We start from the raw sequence: 16,588 nt of genomic DNA on the forward strand, positions 1-16,588 counted from the left end.
GTCAGAAATTAAATAGACTAAACATCTCCGACCCTTATCGTGCCCTTGGGATACTTTTTAAAAACGCCAGAAGCTGTCGGAGCGGACTTCTTACCAGACCTGGCCGGGGAACCCCTTGGGATTTACCCAGAGGAGCTGGCCCAAGTGGCTGGGGAGAGGGAAGTCTGGGCCTCTCGACGCTACTGCCCCCGCAACCCGACTCCGGATAAGCGGATGAAAATGGATGGATAAATAACAGATTTACACGTAAGTAGTTTAAATAGAGTGCTGTGCTGTTTGAATGTATAAACTGAACACCAAGAGAAATCACTAGTTTGATTTTTTTTTCCGTGAATAAAATAAATATGTCAGGCAGGAGCGTCTCAGGATCTGTCTGAGATCTGTCTCGGTGAGACAGATAATAGCAATCCAAAGTGCTTTTTAAGTGTGATCTGACAATTGTTCAACCATTGCTTAAAAATTAAATACAGCTTAGCCGGTTAATTGCTGTGATCATAAAACACGTTAACGCAGCACGCAGAAATCACGAGGCAACGTTTTACGTGACGTTTACTTGTTGCTATGAGTAATAAGACAGAAAAAGCCACGGCAAAATAAGTTTAGGAAGCCCACTAAGAATCGTAATAAAAGCATTTAAAATAAACACCACACACAGTTGAGGAAACGTTGGTTTAAGTACCTGATATGAAGTGATCGCTGCATAAGCGAAAACCTTTACTCTCTGGATCCCACAGTTTCATTTTAGCCCGGTCACTAGCGCGTTTTATTACAATGATCCAACGTTTGCGGCGCTCCGGATCTTGGGGAATCCTGTAGATGGCACATTCTTTATGTCGTCCGTGTCTGTTCTGCATCCTGGGGCACAACAGGAATCTACCATATTTCCTGTCTGATTAAGTTTTCTGACAATAACAAATAGTCCAGCTGCCGGCTTCTACCTGCCAATATGGCGCCGTTTCGATTTGAACTGTTGCATGCCGGGAGAAGTGACGTCAACTCCCGGAGCTCTATAATTGTCAACTGACTGTTGAAGGAAGACACAATTTTTAAACAGTCTAAAAGGTTTTAATCTTCTGCAAACAATCTTCAAGCTTACTCCCACAGAGATTTTAATACATATGAAAAGTATACATCAAATCGGAGGCGTTTTTGTCCTTCACCTTGTGTTCACCCTTAACCCGTTAGCTTTCCAGCGTCCCGCCCATAAGACAAAACCCCATTGTGTTCATTAAACCTGGAAATTTAAGGGGTTAAAAATGCCTTCTGATAGTCTCGGAGTCATTCCACCTTAAGTGCTTCTTCAGACATTCTGGCTCCCATCTAACTAGCGTTTTACAGCTGACAAATGACTTGTGTTTATAACCTGTACAAAAAACTAATGTGAGAAAACTGAACTCTCCCATATTTAGACTCCCTTTGCAATTTCTAATGATACAAATTTAATGATACAAAGATGACTACAACTTTAAAATGAACTCATTATTTTTATTGTGTCTAATAATTAAATAGACATTATGTTTAAAGGTAAAGTCTGATCTAAACATCGGGTAATGGTTTGGGCCTTGAAACTCATTTACTTACACATTTAAGGTGATGTATTAGGAACAGTTTCAGCTTCAGCTGTGGGAAAATTGAATTCCTTTATTAATCATTAAACATGATAAAAATCTCCTGCACTGTTAAAATTTGAAAAGGGGAGTGAAATCAAGTAGATGTATTAAACTCTTTAGAGTAGCCTAATTGTTGGATTTTGCTAATTAGTCCTAGGTTAATTAAAAATATTATGTAATTTAAATACATGTTTACAGTTTGAGCTTAAACATCACTATTCCATCTTAAAAATAATGCTTGCATCTGTGGTAATAATTGGTATTCACATATTGATGAAACCAACTTCCAGTTTAGTTTTTAACTCCAGGGAACTTTTAAATGAAGAAAGGGCCTCAAACCAAGGACACAATTTGGCTCAGCCTTTGACCGAAGGAACAGAGCACAAAAATGATAATGCAATTTTTTTCCCCCACTCATAAAATGTTTAAATATAAAAAAAGTAATTTTTTACAACTCCACCTATAGTTTGTCAAACTCACTTAAAGTCCTGATATAGATCTGTAAAATCTAGATTGTAAAATCTGATTTTACATTGTGTTTGTTAGCTTGTGCAAAATCACTTTGTGATACGGACGGCTGTTTGCCTGAGGACGGACAGAGGTCTTCACTCATTTAGAAGATTTTGACTGATAAATATCTGGAAAATCTGTTACCATACCGTCCTACTTAAAGCACCGTGAACAGCTCTACATTAGATTGTGTTTATTTAAACATCAAGGGGACAATAGTCATCATGTTAGGCAATCAATTTGGAAAGATGAGTCCTATGTATTTTTAGATGCATTGTTTCAGATGAGCAGAATTCACAGGTTGGAACATTCGTCCTGGCCACCCAGTGTGGTGATGTCTCTGTGGGCAAACGGCCGCCTGTCTGTCTGCCTTCCTGAGCTAACAGATCAGGGTCCATGAGGCATTGCAGCTCCACAAAGCTTAATGGTACCCAAATAAGGCCGGGCTGCAACACGCATGCAGGCAGGAGGCAGAGGCACTAGGTTGGCACCGACTCCCACATTCTTTTGCCTCTTTCAAAAGCCTTCTGTGCTGCGTCACACAACTACTACGTGATTAGACAGAACTTGTGCAGCTTTTGGAACTTTACAAGAGCTCTTGTGGAATGTAAAATGTCAAAAATAAAGGCTGGCATTTATTTTGCATATAATTTAAAGACATTCATACAACAAAAGAATAGTGGTAACCTGCCACAGAGCACACAAACAAAGCAGTAGAGTTTAACGTGGTATGAAAAATGCAGTGGAATAGTTCCCGACAACGTCCAGCCAACTGCACCACTCTGGACGTTGAGAGGTTCTGATATTGTTTGCTGAAATCTGTCTCAGCACTTTGAGGCCTGGGTTAAGATTAACTTGGATGTTTTTCTTGGGGGTCTCTTTGAAGTGGACTTAGTCCAACCTCTCCTTATCTTAATTAGAATGAATTTTGGAGTGCAGAGGTTCTTTTGGAAAGGAACACCTCTACTCCCCAGTTCCCTGAAGGCTACATTACTGCAGCTCTCTAAGGGACTGTAAGGTCCTGCGAAACTGTGTTTGCTTATATATGATCTTGGGTTTCTGAGGTTTCAAATGATAAAGGATGCATTTTCTTAAGATTAATAATTAATACAAATTGTGATTAAATTCCTTTGAAGGTTAACACTTTCTACTTGAGCTTGAGATCAAGTGTTTTTGTCACAACTATTTCAAAGTTATGAGCGATGGCAGCCAAAGCCTTTTCTTTCTCTGTAGAACAGGTTTTCTCCACAGCTTAGAGATCACACAGGCAGTGTTTACTGCTAACATGAGCGCTGCGCTTCTGGCTTTAATCCAAATGGTGCAGCGAGGTCCTGTCTCACAAAGGTCACCTGTCTTCCCGAGAATGATGTGGAACACACAGGAAGCACAAATCCCGGTCTGTGGCAGTAGACCTCAAGTTGGTGTGACTTTTAAACCCGACTCGTTCCTATTCTAGTATAACTAACAGAATATGAGTTATTAAACAATTGTAATCTTTGCATCTTTAGAAGTACTGGGCTCAGAAAATACCATACATGTTTCCCAAGCAGTTAGCCTTGAACCTTTATTGTTATTTAAATCATATATTAATGTGATTTGTTGCTCAAATTTCACAGTTTTTGTAACTTAACAGAATTAGTCTAAAAGATCTACATTCCAACCCTCACCTATGGTCACAAGCTTTGGGTAGTGGACTCTCCCTTACAGTTAGGGTGATAAGCTATAACATCTGCGAGGGGCTCGGAGTAGATCTGCTGCACTTCCACATCGACAGGAGCCAGTTGAGGTGGCTCAGATATCTGGTTAGGCTGCCTCCTGGACGTCCAACTGGGAGGAGACCCAATGGAAGACCCAGGACACGCTGGAGGGACTACGCTTCTCGGATGGCCAGAAAACATCTTGGGATTCCCCCGGAGGAGCTGGCCCAAGTGGCTGGGAAGAGGGAAGTCAGGGCCTCTCTGCTTAAGCTGCCGCCCTCGCAACCCGACACCGGATAAGTGGATGATAATGGATGGATGGATGGATGGATGGATTAAAAGCTTGTTGAATTAAAATTTTGAGTGTGTTTCTGTTTAAAAGTAATAAATAATTACTATCTTATAGGGCTGGGCAATAAATCGAAAATTAGTCGTTATCTAAATTTCTGACTCTTATTTAGATAATCCTTCCCATGTCAATAAATTTGATAATAAAAAATGAAAAGATGTGTGTAGGTTGGCAACTTCATGTCCCTTTAAAAAGCTGCACCACCTTAAGTCTCGTAAAAATGTGACTCAACATATTACATGTGACAGCCCCATCTAGTGGACAACTTTTGTTTCTGCGCATACCTGTAGTTATCGTCCATTTATCATTATCGAGGTGAAATCCTCAGTATATCGTGATATTGATTTTAGGCCTCATCGCCCAGCCCTACTATCTTACCTATTTTGCTTCCTGAAGAGTCTGTTTATGCCAGGCAGGATCATTTTGCAGGTTTTTACATGATTCTCAGCTTCCGACAATCGTAAATACACGTCAAATTTACGAGCACTGTAGTATGCTCAGAAGGACCGCTCCTATCATAAATCTGGGCTATCAAATGTGTTGGAATATCTGATTTCGAGAACATACAAGAGACATGCCTCTTAAATGTGGCATGTATCCAATCAGCAAACAAAGAGAAGAACACACGTTCCACGCTCCTCCTCCACCGTGTTTGTTTACTCTGAAATTACGTCTGATCTCGAGCAGTATGGTGAAACCCAGGAATGTTTGTGGAAAACTGGTTCAAGTCTAGTGTGTTATTTTCTCCATCGTGATGCACATCACACACTATGGGACCTAAGTTCTTATATCTATGATTTTTATTTTATCAACACGTGTGCAGGCTCTCGTGTTTGAAATTTTGTCCGACAATTATAAACTCCTGCAGGGTGAACCTGACCTTGTGTGTGACAGGATTATTGAGCTAACAACTAGTCCAGTGCAACCAAGACAAAAATGGACTGCTGCTATCTGCAAAACATTAGAATACTTCATACTACTGCTAATTTGGCATTGCACACTTATTTTATTGATAACTAGTGTAAATATCAACAGCAGATAAATAAGAGATTTTCCAGTTCATCCAGGATTCAAATGTGGCAGGTCTATCTTGACATTTCTTCAGAACATTTGCATAAATCACTGTAAAGGTCTTAGCAGTAATACACTTTGTACTTAATTGTGTTTGGACTAGTGCATCCGTAATTATTCATGACATTTTACATAAAGGCAAACTTCAAAATAGCTTAAATATCCATGTACGGTCATTTCACATCAGCATCTGTATTTTTGTGGGACATTTAAGGTGGAACTATCTATAAAGATTACATTGTCCTGTTCTCTTTGCACATTTTCTATTATAAACAGGAGTTTACTTTCAAAAGGTCAATGGTTATTCTAACATCCAAGACTCTAGAGACAAAGCACTCAATGGCTTTAATGTATACTCACACAAAATGTTCACAAAACTGCTTTAAGGAAACGAAGTCAGTGAAGTGGTTGGCTGGAGGTGACAGATTTACAGACCATAACAACAAGTGGGATGGCGCGTGAACTCTCGGTTGTGGTTAACATTAACAACAACTACTCTCTGAACCCTCCTGGCTGTTATTGCACCACGTTCAGAGCTATTTGGTGTTCAGTGGATCAGTCATCTAAATCTCACTGTGCTCATTCATTATAGCAACAGCCAGCAGGTCTCGCTGTGCAATCTGCCAAATGCATTGAACTTTTATTAACTGCTGTCATTATTTAGACTGCTCGCTATTGCTTTGGAAATGAAAATGTCAAAATGGGGTGTAGTTTCTTTATGAGTCAGTGTGTGTGTGTGTGTGTGTGTGTGTGTGTGTGTGTGTGTGTGTGTGTGTGTGTGTGTGTGTGTGTGTGTGGAGTTTTCTTTTTTTTTTTTTTCCTGCCTGGGTCTTTATGGTCAAATGGTAGCAGCCATGCCCTCCGGTATTCTAGCTTCCAGCCTTTGAATTGAACTTCAAAAGATGGATAAAATAACTCCGTTCAGACAGGAAACAGAAACCCTTTATCTTAATTAGAAATAAAGCAATTAGACTGCACAAACTTTGTTATTTTTGTACAAAGACTTTGCGTGCCTCAAACCTCCCACTGAGCACTGGCCAAGACTCAAAATCAAGTTCTGAGGTATCGAAGGAATCACGCTAATAAGAGGTATTAAATGTCTGTGCCAGATCAAAAAACAAGTTGCACAATTCATTTTCAAAGAAATGTTGTTTGATTAAGCCTTGGTTTACTTGTCTTCTGTGTTTTCTTTTGGAGTTTGATAAGGTGTTGCACAGCATTTCAAGAATCTTCATTGTTTTTGTTTGCAGGAGGCAACAAGTTGAGGAATCAGCAGTTTAGACTCAACTGGGCTTGGATCTCTTTGGAAAAGGAATACTATGTGGTGGATGAAGAGGTCAAGTTCCTCGAGGTTGTGCTTAAACGTCGTGGTTACCTGGGGGAGACTTCATTTGTTAGTAAGCACATGTTTGTTTTTTAATTGTGTGTACAAAGTCTTTTTGACCACATTTCAAGTTGGAATTCTTTGCAGTTACTTAAGTAAAGATCCCTCGAATCCAAGCAAAGAAACAAAGACTGTATTGTTTGGGAAGCTATTATATGGATGGACAAGCTTGTCCTTTGATATATTCTAGGACAAAAGCAAGTATCCAATAAGGTCACACGGGTCGTGACCTTTAACCTTCCTCCTCTGGCTAGTGTTTGTGTTCAAATCACAGAATAGCAAAAGGAAAATCCCATAATGATTGTGCAAAGTCTTCTGAAGTTAGAGAGGCTTTCCTAATTTACTGGGCCGAGTTTGAAATGTTAATGCTGCAAATGTCTGTAGCATTCTCGCTGCTGTCACCAATCCCTTGTTTTAGTCTAGCCATAAATTCTATTCATGAAATGAGTTTGGATTAAAATGACCTGCTGGTAAAGGTCAAATTAGATAAGAGATAATTTCATGTAGAGTTTTGTCTTTCTTTTTATGCCCCTGAGCAGCAGCAGTGATGAAACGTCTCAAAAATGAGATCCAATTTTTTTTTTTTTTAACTGCATTCACTTCATTTTGCCTATTCAAACAATAAATCTTTCACTCGGACTACCCTGCACTTTAGATTTTTTAATAATCCCCAACAAGCGATGAACAGAAACGTGATTTTAAAGATAGTGGTGGTTTTTATGTTTAAGGGGACATATTATGCAAAACTGACCTTTTGTATCCTTTTGCACTGCTATGTGCATCTTTACTGGCTTTATAAACACTCCCAAAAAAATGCATCAATCCATTTTCCGTCAGTGTTGGATTTTAGGAGTTATGTGCTAAAACCAAGCCGTTTCAAAAAGTGCCAGTTTGTGACATCACACAAAGGAGGCGTTGCCTGGCTGTCCAAGAGGGCAGCGCTATGTTTGTGACTGATGGCACCCACGTTTCCCAAGGAGAAATTCCAGGACACATACACTCCACTCTAACTGAGATGCAGACAGACAGAAACGTAGTAGCATGCTTCATGGTCTGGAGGATTTCTCTCCACCTTCTTCACCAGAAGAAAGTTTTTTATTTTATTTATTTATTTTTTTTTTTTTGGGAGAGGTCATTCAGCCCTGAGCCAAATCATTCTGTTTAGGCTCATGAGTGGCCAAGTCAGCCAGAGGCGTGGCCGAGACTTGGCTGCAGTGCAGTGCAGCCATATAATATGATACAGGAAATGCCACAGGGTACCCCTTAGCCAATAGTGATGGCAGATTTAAATTCAAATGTAGTGCACAGTTTTAACCTGAAAAGGGCGTCATAGTGAAGGTTTTAGGCAGAATATTTATATTTGAAATAAGATGCATGAAAAGGTCAAAATGATGATTATACATGTCTGCACTATTAGACACTCATTTATGCAGTTTATCAGCAAAAAATAAGTTGATTGGGAGGTGACTTGCAGGACAGAGCCCTGAAACGACTCATTGTGGAAGGTACTGAAAATAAAACTGCTCAACATGGCAGACCACGACTTATGTTACTTGTGGAGATAACACAACAAAGTTGCATTTTTCACTCAAGAAAGAAAGGGAACAAGGGGAGGAGTCACGCTTATTTTAACCAATCAGGGGTGAGATTTTTGCATATCATGAATATTAATGAGAATTACTCTTTGTCCTGCCGTTTTCCACCTCCCACTTCGCCAACTAACTCCTACTTCCTGGAGCAAAATAAAAACAGCTGAAAAACCAGATGACCTCACTTTTCAGATTATTATAAAACCACAAAGATCACTTGTAAGTCACTTTGGACAAAAGTGTCTGCTAAATACATAAACACAAACAAAGAAACAAGTTTTGTTTTCATTGCAGCATCAAGTTGTTTTATTATTAATGAACGCATTAAAGAGTTAGAAAAGTGCCACAGTGAACTGTGGATGCACTAAGATTACTGCCCACAGACAACAAGCCATGTTTGATATTTTTATTGTATTATTTTTTTCTGTCTAAAACAATGCAGATTTTTATTTTTGATGTTCTGCAGCACTTTTTCACAAGAAGCTCAACGGTGTAGGTGTCATTATTTTTTACTCTGATCTGCTTAGTTTTGACAGAATCTTCAATACAACAACGGCAAGGTGCAGGTTTTATTTCTAAAGACTTGCTGAAAGTGAAGACATTTTTATTAGTTTCTCAGCACACCAAGTTATTAAATGTTCACATCCTTGAGCTGATATCGTTTGGTTTGCTTTGTCTGTGTAACATGTTCTTAGAAATGATGCATTTTTCCTCTCTTCTGTGAAAAACTGTTGACAAATCCAGTCTAAAGTTTGTGTGAGACCTCTTAATGTATTATTATTTATAATTGTCATATTTTTTAAGGGTGTAACACTTATTGTCTAGAAAAACCACACTGCCTCACCTAGTTTTTAATTAAAAAAAAATAGCCTAAGCAAAAATAACTTTGGCTCATAAACAGCTATTCCTTTTTAATTTCACTTACTCTGCAGCTTCAGTAGCTCATCTGCGTCATTCCCCATCGTGAGACCCCAATTTACAACACATTTTCTGCCTTAGTAAGGGTGCATGTGTGTGAAATTTCCAAGTGCAGCCGTGGTTTTCACACTGCGAATTTCACTCTGTCTGATTTGCTGAGGTTAGGAGAGGAAAAGCAGGAATCCAATTTGGTTAACTGACAAACATTCCAGCAGAGCAGATGGCAATAAGTGATGAAGAAGAACCTGATACCATATCAGTATATTTTCATGGATGCTTGGGGATATCTCTTCTTGACCAGCCATGTCAGAGTGAACCCTTATCAAAGGACTCCCCCTCCAGTGGTGGGCTATTGCCTCACACACGGGGAAGGTGGCACCGGATGGGAGTCTACTGTGAGCCCACCTGCCTCGAGTCCTCAGAACGACTGTTGTACTCTGACCCATTCAGCTCAGGCACAGAATTTAAATGATGCTTCTGAATCTAGCTGCTCTTTGAAGGCTGCCGATCTTTCAAGCCCAATTGAGTGTGACTGTTTTTATCTCAGCGCATATGTGCAGAAGCATTTTCCTCCTATCTGCTCTTGCATATCAAAGTCCGGTTTCATTTTCATCAAAGACTAGAATCATCGTTTTGAAAAACCCTAACTTTGCATACCTCGATCTGCAGACTACTGAAGATGTTGTGTGCAATCACACACTGATAGCTCAACATTTTATTCAGCGTTTCTTGAATTGAGGCCACTTTAATACCCTTTATTTAGCTTTCATGTGAGTAGTGCATCCATTTTTTATTCTGTGTTCTGCCGAGCCCTGGTGCATGTTATGTAGCCAGTAAACAAGGATAAAGGAGAAGCTGTGTTACACTTTACTGGTTTTGGTACTCCTACTCAACAAGAATCCCACCAAAGTCACATCTAGGGTGACTATGAATGCCATCAAAGGTCAAAATATGCTAAACTCGGACCACTTTTTCAAAGACCAGGCTGGTGTTAATTGAATTTTCACCAAATATAATTTGACTTTGAAAACCTCAAAGCAAATATGGTTGATTTTATGGAGAGAGAGAAAAAATATTTTAGGGCCTTTCGTTCGAACGATGGACGTTCTACAATCACAAAAAGAAATCAAACAGAATGCCCCTGACCTCAAATCCAATATATCTGCATTGTGCCGAAAACTGATGATAGCTGCATATTAAACTATTTGCATGTGTCAGTTTTGCTTCTCGTCCATCTCACAGTAGTCAGTGAAAAGATGATGTGGTACTTTCACAAAATATGGAATGCAAAACCTTTTTTAACGCAAAAGTTGTACAAGAGTAAGTACAGACATGGGTGCTGAATCAAACTTTTGTGGATGTTAGACTTTATTTCTAACAATCTAATTGCTCACATCTTTTCTTAAGGCATCGGCACAAAGGATGGCTCTGCAGAAAAGGACAAAGACTTCCGTGGGAAGTCTCAAAAACAGGTGCAGTTCAACCCAGGGCAGACCACAGCCACCTGGAAGGTCAGGATCCTGTCCGACAGCGAATATGAAGTGTCCGAGACATTCCAGATTGTTCTGTCAGAGCCTGTTATGGCAGCTCTGGAATTCCCTGAGGCTGCTACTGTGGAGATCTTGGACCCTGATGATGGTCAGTAACTGTCTGATCTGAAATTAGTATTCTGCCTAATTAGAGTGGTGTTAAATATTAAATATTTGAATATTTTTTTCTAATATTAGGTATTTGATGTCACATATCTAACATCAAAGTGATGATCAATCATTATGCTTAGATAAACTTGCAGTAAACAAGATAAATTTGTCAGTTATGATCTGAACAAGCAGCACAGGGTCAAATGCAAAAGTTTGTCTGTATAAAAAACATAAAAGAGTGAAAAAAGCTATTCATTTGCATATGAATAATGGAACAAAATGATTCATCAGAATGACTTGTTTGTTTTTCCAAGCAGCAAAGAGCTGAGTTAAAGATCCTTCAGCTTTTATCAAAATTATTTTCATGTTTGGATTTGATTATGGAGATTTATCTTTCATCTACCTCCGGGCATCAGAACACTATAAATACAGATGAAAGATAAAAGAAAACTGAACCAAAGTAAACCTGCTGTGAACACAGATCCTGTGCATCAGTGATGGAGTCATTGTCATTACTCAAATGTTATAAGACATTATTAAAAGAACATAGACACTAATGACTTGCCATACATGTGAAATGTTCTCAGTGAAATAACCGAGGAAGCTCTGCTAGAACAGAGGAGAAAGGTGCTGCTGAGCAAACGCCAATAGACTTGGGCTAGATTACAGTGCATGTACATCCCATAGGGCTTTACTGGGTGGAGAAGAAGAATTTGCAGTAAACATTTTATGCTAATGAGCATGTTTAGCTGCAGCTTGTTTTTAAAAATGCCACTCCCTGAAGGGCAATAAAAAAAACTGGCAACTGCGTCTTTTCAGGATCTAAACTTATTGATGTTTCTGCACGCCTTGTGCAAACATCACCATCCTGCAGCCACGTTTATTACCATATATTCTTACACCGCTGTTGGTTTCTAACATTAAAAATAGTTTGGCTTCTCAAGGTCAAATAAACTCTAAAGGCTTATAAAAAATGTATGTTCTGTTTTCTGGAAGGACCAAAAGTAGAATAGCCTAAGGACTGGCATCAAGAAACTAGAAAGATCATTTATCTGAAACCAGACTGATTATGCTTGCTTAGATTGGGAGCAAAAACAGTGTTACAAATAGGATTTCCTGAGTTGGCTTGTTTGTGCAGGAAAGGACACGTATTGCTAAATAACTAATGTGTTGTTAATGTAGCCATCCATAATACTCACTAAGAGGAGCTGTGTGGATTTCATGGCTGAAACGTTCCAAGCTTGTTACCTTTTTGAATGTCATGCAAAGCCCAGAGAAGGAGACGATAAATGGAGACCTGCCAGTGAAACATCTAAGGAACAGAAGAAGTGATTCAGCTTTGCAGACTTGGAACGTGAACTCATTTTATCAGACAATGAGCCAAACATTTTCTACTGTGTTAAGGTTTTTAGACAGGGTTATTTTTATTCACTAAACTATATCTACAGTTTTTTTTGCACATTATTTTTTTTTTACATTATTTTGTATCTTCTAACATTCAAACGTCTTTTTTTAAAGATGTCAGCCAATTACGGGTGTTAAATCTCCCTAAATCTCCCTCAGATAATGAGTAGATGGCTGGTTTTGATTTAAAAAAAATTGATTAAATTGAAGCACAAAACAACAGAGCTGTAATGAGATCTGCTGTGGTCCCCGTAAAAAATGTTCTTTTAACTCTGAACAGACTAATGTGCTTCCTCAACACGTATAACTTTGAAAGTTCTGCTGTTATTTTTGTGGAATTGTAGTAATTTCTTGAGTCAGAAAAGGGCAGGATGCCTTCTTCAGGTCACGTCCTGCCCCAAGTGGAGTTTAAGTATCTCTGGGCCTTGTTCATGAACGGAGGGAAAGATGGAGCAAGAGACTGAAAGGTGGATTGGTGCAGCCAGAAGATAAAGCTCTCATTTACTGGTTGTTCTACGTTCCTACCCTCACCTATGGTCACGAGCTTTGGGTAGTGATCCAGACAATGCATACTAGTGGCCAAAATGAGTTTTCTCTTGCAGGGTGGCTGAGCACTTGCTTAGAGATAGGATAAGAAACTTGGTCATCCGGGAGGGGCTTGGAGTAGATCTGCTGCTCCTCCGCAAAGAGAAGCTCGTGCATCTGGCACGGATCTCTCCCTGGTGAGATATTCCGGACACGTCCAACCGGAAGGAGACCCAAGGGAAGACTCACATGCTGGAGGGACTATGTCTCTGGCCAGGGAATGCCTCGGGATTCCCCCGGAGGAGCTGGCCCAAGTGGGTGGAGAGAGGGAAGTCTGGGCCTCTGCTTAGGATGCTGCCCCTGCGACCCGGCCCTGGATAATCAGGGATGGACGGATGGTGTAAAAGTTCATTTGAATGTTGCTGTATTGGGAAGGGAAATCTATTAGCACATTAACCACACCCCTCACTAGGTAGAGTGGGTTGTCCAGTAATCAGAAGGTTGTAGGTTCAATCCCAACTCCCGCCAGAGAATGCTGCTGTTGTGTCCTTGGGCAAGACACTTAACCCTCCTTACCTGCTGGTGGTGGTCAGAGAGACTGGTGGCGCCTGTGTTCGGCAGTCTCGCTTCCGTCAGTGCGCCCCAGGGCAGCTGTGACTACATTGTAGCTCATTCTCATCAGTGTGTGAATGATTGTGTTGTGAAGCGCCTTGGGGGGTTGTACAACCATAGCAAGGCCCTATACAAATACAGACTAATTAAGAGGCCCTCGATCATATCGCCAACATCAGTATATCAATTATATGGCCATTGATCAAAATGCAAAAATTGATAGAACAACTATTTATGAAGCTCACTTTTATTTAAAAAAGTGGCTTCACTTTAAAGTTCTGCTGCCATGAAATGATGAAGCTAAATAAAAACGCCAGCAGCGTCAATCGGTGGATCCTCAATAGAATCAAATCAAAGTGATACTGTGACTGAATTTGACATATCAGCAAACATTGCATCGCAAATCCACTGTATTGATATAACATTGTATTGTGATCAAGCTGTCTTTACACCCCTACAAAACAGATATGTTGCACTAAAATCAGATCAAATTTACCAGAACTAATCAACAGTTGTTTTTGTACAGAGTCAACAGTGTTCATACCCTCAGCTGTGTACAACGTAGAGGAAGACATCGGCGAGCTGCTTATTCCTGTGCTCAGGAGTGGAGACGTCAGTCAAGAGCTGATGGTCATGTGCTACACTCAGCAAGGTAAGCCTGCATAACATGTGCATTTAAAGGGAAACTATGCCATATTGGCTTGCTTTTAGCACCCTCTAGAGTCCGTTCTTAATTCTCTGTTGAAAATCCAAAAGTGAAACTTTTCTTCCTGCTGTGCGTTTGTCTTTTTAACACTTTTTAATTGCTTAAATGTCTCTTCAGCCTTCATTTGTTTCTACAGGAGCGATTTATCACTAAATGAAACAAATTAGCTGTGTTCACGATCCAAAACATGCAGCAATCGTGCCGGAAGTAAACTCTAGCGCCAGCACATGTCAGCCCCACTTTACAAATGTGGGATTTCAAAATTTCAAAATGTGGAAAAAGTTGCTAAGTATGACTTTAAACTACTATGGTCAAATGCACTGCAAGTTCCAGAGTACTTTCCCAATATTTATCCGTGATTTCAAAGACGCAGGCTTAAATTTGTTTTTCTGGCATCCTAAAAAGCAAACAGAAGTTACCATCTTGACATCTCTGGAGTCTTAATTACTTCTAGCCTAATCTTGTCAGCTCAAAGTCAGACAGTTGCATTATCACACATCAAAAGTAGATGAAAGTTTTTGCACTCACAGCATTTCATCAATGCATTTGAAAAAAGATGAAACACTGAAAGCGTTCTTGCTTTAGACGTGAACTGAATGTGATGCAAAGAGGTTTGGATAAAGGATGTCATATTTTGTATTTGTTTTTTTTTTCTGTCCTTCCAGTGTCAGCCAAAGGCACCATCCCCACCACAGTGCTGTCCTACTCTGATTACATCTCCAGGCCTGAGGACCATCACAGCATTCTTCGCTTTGATAAGGGAGAGATAGAGAAATCCTGTCGAATAGTTATAATTGACGACTCTCTGTACGAGGATGAGGAAAGCTTCAATGTCACCCTCAGCATACCCATGGGGGGCCGCCTGGGCGCCGAATTCCCCACAGCCAGAGTCGTAATCATTCCAGATATGGATGATGGTAAGGTGCCAATTTCCTGATTGTAAGTACACATTCAAATGCAATCAGGCTAATAAGTAATTGGGCTTTGATTCTTCTGTGACTTTTTAGCATATTTTGGTTGATAATTTTTACTCTCCATTCTGAATTACAGGACATTTTTTTACTTATTTTTTTTTCATCTAATCATCCTTTTTGTTCCCCTGAGGCACTTCCATCAAATTTGAAGTTTCAAACAAATTTTTAGGTTTTTCATCTGAATTAACATTTTGCCACCTAACAGCCGGACGGTTTACTGTGATAATTCTTTAGAGAAACATCTCTAGAATAGAAAAGCCGAGAAACAAGAATAGATTGATCGTGTTTTTGCTTCAGCGCCCGTGACAATAGCAGAAATAATTCAGGTGTGCAGTCCTTTTTCCTGAAGAGTTTATCTCACACCTGCAGGCTCACACTGGAGGTCCGATAGTCTACCGCATCTTCCTGATGTCTCTTTGTTCCACCACCACCTGACAGCCTCTCCTCGCTTCCCTATCACTCTGACAATCTCCATAAGCACTACTCTAAAGTCAAAGCTCTGTGTTTGCAGGCAGGAACCCGTGGAACTGAAAAATCCAGCGTGATTACTAAACTGTCCGTTTCTTCTTTAAGGCTAATCCAAACCGTGGACAGATAAGTGAAGGGATGATGAAACGTTCAGTCCAGAAAATTGCTCCTGGGTTGTTTATTTTTATTTTATTTTTAGAAAAGTTAAATAAATAACACTGGAATGAAGATTCCCTAAAGTTTTCTTTTCCATCCTTCAGCTTGTAGTCAAAGCTCAGCTCTAAGAAATCAGAATCAAGTGAATCAATTATGTTTTTACATGCTTTAAGTGTATTTTTATGTGCATGAAGATGGAGGAAGCCACATGTTTGGCCACTTTTCTTTCTTAGACAGCATGGAATGTAACCTGAGAGGGAGCCGAGGACCTTTTGACTCCGTACCTCTCCTGGGTATTAACTGCAGGTTGCCTAACAGCTGCTGAGGCTCACCTGTCACTTCCTACAGCATTCAGTCTTCTTCACAAAGAAATATGTTTCCATTTCTGCTGTTAAATTACATTTTCACGGCTCTATTGAAAGCTCTGTCAGTCATGAATGTCTTCTCACATATATATATAGGACAGGTTTAACACTATGGCAGTTTGCTTGTCTTTTACTCTTGAATGACGATCCCATGTTTATAAATCCAATTAATTCAAGTCACAATGTTGCATAAGAACACATGAATTATGGTTTATTTTAAAAGTTAATTGAAAAAAGCTTTGGATTATTGGTTGAAGAAACTAACCAGTTTGTTACTGGTAAATAGCCCATTCATGTTCATACTGTTTTTTAAATTGCTTCTAGATTCTGTCAATAATGAGGATGCTGTTGTTTATTTTGACTTTTTACCTTTCTCAGCAAATGATTGTACTTCTGAAAAGGTTTGTTCATTACAAGATAAACCAAGTTCACCAGATTTGTTCCACTTTTTATTAGCTTTCCTTCACGATCCTAAGAGGCGGATTACTTCACTGGGACTGACAATCAGCATTAATGTTTCTTTTTCTTCCTTTTCTTTCATTTTCTAAATTTAATGAGTGACTTAAGAATAATAAATTACTGATAAATAGAAAAAATTCTAAATTCATGA

The 16,588-nt window shown here is 39.5% G+C and overlaps 1 protein-coding gene across 1 annotated transcript in view; it reads left to right on the forward strand.

The window, feature by feature from the left end:
• Window positions 1–16,588, forward strand: part of frem2b (FRAS1 related extracellular matrix 2b) — a 68,084-nt gene that overhangs the window by 27,605 nt on the left and 23,891 nt on the right. Inside the window, exons 3-6 of the mRNA XM_015951369.3 lie at window positions 6,488–6,634; window positions 10,536–10,766; window positions 13,836–13,961; window positions 14,681–14,932. Coding sequence (XP_015806855.1) covers window positions 6,488–6,634; window positions 10,536–10,766; window positions 13,836–13,961; window positions 14,681–14,932 — 756 coding nt within the window. The remainder of the gene's footprint in view (window positions 1–6,487; window positions 6,635–10,535; window positions 10,767–13,835; window positions 13,962–14,680; window positions 14,933–16,588) is intronic.

Source organism: Nothobranchius furzeri, chromosome 13 (genome assembly GCF_043380555.1).
Source record: "Nothobranchius furzeri strain GRZ-AD chromosome 13, NfurGRZ-RIMD1, whole genome shotgun sequence".
Taxonomy (NCBI): Eukaryota; Metazoa; Chordata; class Actinopteri; order Cyprinodontiformes; family Nothobranchiidae; genus Nothobranchius; species Nothobranchius furzeri.